The 1,615-nt window shown below is 47.4% G+C and overlaps 1 protein-coding gene across 3 annotated transcripts in view; it reads left to right on the top strand.

Annotated features, from left to right (window-relative positions):
* The window catches only part of phf21b (PHD finger protein 21B), an 82,568-nt gene that overhangs the window by 73,856 nt on the left and 7,097 nt on the right, over nucleotides 1–1,615 (top strand). For all 3 annotated transcript variants that reach the window (XM_015383940.1, XM_015383941.1, XM_015383939.1), the window contains one exon: nucleotides 326–658. In XM_015383940.1, the coding sequence (XP_015239426.1) occupies nucleotides 326–658 (333 nt within the window). The remainder of the gene's footprint in view (nucleotides 1–325; nucleotides 659–1,615) is intronic.

The raw sequence follows: 1,615 nt of genomic DNA, 5'->3' as shown, positions 1-1,615 counted from the left end.
TCTACTGAAGTAACTAATGTGTGAACCTTTGACGCCGCTGGTAATTATAAACCAGTGGCCCGCTGCTCCTGATTATTCTGGTCCCAGCAGCTGCTTCCACATCCGTTTGCCTCGGTGGAGAGTTTTACACATTCAGTGAAATAAAACTAGATGAAACGTTCAGTCCTGCTGGGTTGAGTCCAGCAGGTGGCAGCAGAGCTGGATGATTTCTCATTTCCTGCTTTAAGGTGTTTTTAGCAGAATAATTTTTTTATTTTACACATGAAAAACCAGAAAATCCAAACCTGAAAATCATTTTTTTTCCCATTGCTTTCTTCCCAAACAGGTCAGGCCAAAGACCCAGATCCCCGACAGTCTCCCCCACAGTCCCTGCCAGGAGCTGCAGCCGCTCAGCCTGCAGAGAGTCACTGCTGTGGTCAGCCCTAAGAGCCAGGCCCCCACCCTGCCCACCGCCAACAGCACCTTCAGCTCCGACCACCAGCCAAACAGCCAGAGCAACGTCTCACCCCCCTCTGCCCCGCTGCTCGCTCCATCGGTCGGCCCCGACTTGGGCAGCCCCGCCCAGCACGCCTCTGCGGGCCCCGGCGTGGCCTACGCCATCATCGCTGCCTCCCCCACCACTGGAAACGGCGTGTCATCCGTCAGCGAGGCCGTAAAGGTATGGAAGCGTTTCATGACGGCAGCTGATGCAAATGAGACGCAGTTATCCTGAAGTATTTATGGGCTGGATCAGCGTGGAGAGTTTAAATATGGAAAATATGGAACGGCCTCCTGTGAGCAGCTGAACACGACAGAAACTCAGGATTTCTGTCATGATTTCATCATTTGCTTGTTTGGAAAGGATTTAGTTGCATAATAAATGTTGATCCCAGGTGGTAAACGAACTGGCAGAGGCTTTAAAAGAAAAGTCCGGTCAGCAAGGAATAACAAATCGATCATTATCTATATCTATAACTAATACGTTTGCGGTGATTTAATGAATTTAGCGTTAATCAGTAAAAAATAAAAACAATAATTACTCAGTCTGGGAGCGGCCATTTTTTTGACAATACCCAAGTGCATCACAGCTGGATGTTGAAATACATCGGGTGTGTTCTTTGACAAACATGGATGCCTCCAGTAAAGCACATTCACATGAAAATTACTCTTAAAGGCAGGAGAACTTTTCTGATGCATTTTTTTATCATGTGACTTAAAGAAATAGAAGATCTAGAAGTGAAACGGAAAAAAAAGGTCCCCGCTACAGTGAGAAATCATTGAGTAACATCCATCAATCACAAAACATGGTCTGTGGTCCACTATTGGTTCCTGACACAATCAGGGTCGTCTGCTTCTCCCCCCCCCCCTATGCTCGTACCCTGAATCGACCCCCTAATGTTCGTGCAGGCATGAGGACCAGGGGTGTAAATAATAATCGTTTTAACAGCCGACGATCCGATGCATCGATCCTTCCGCAAGAGAATCGATTCATGTTTTGTTTTTCCTCCGGTCTATTTTTATCCATTTGCTCCAGGGTGTAATTCTCCTCCCGTGCTGCGGTGGCACTAAACCTATTTTGCCCTCCTACCTCGCTTCCTGGTTATACTCTTACAGCAGTGTGTTGCAGTGAGCTTGA

Source organism: Cyprinodon variegatus, unplaced genomic scaffold, assembly GCF_000732505.1.
Source record: "Cyprinodon variegatus isolate N-32 unplaced genomic scaffold, C_variegatus-1.0 Scaffold298, whole genome shotgun sequence".
NCBI lineage: Eukaryota > Metazoa > Chordata > Actinopteri > Cyprinodontiformes > Cyprinodontidae > Cyprinodon > Cyprinodon variegatus.
This window is presented reverse-complemented; position numbering and strand designations above follow the sequence as displayed.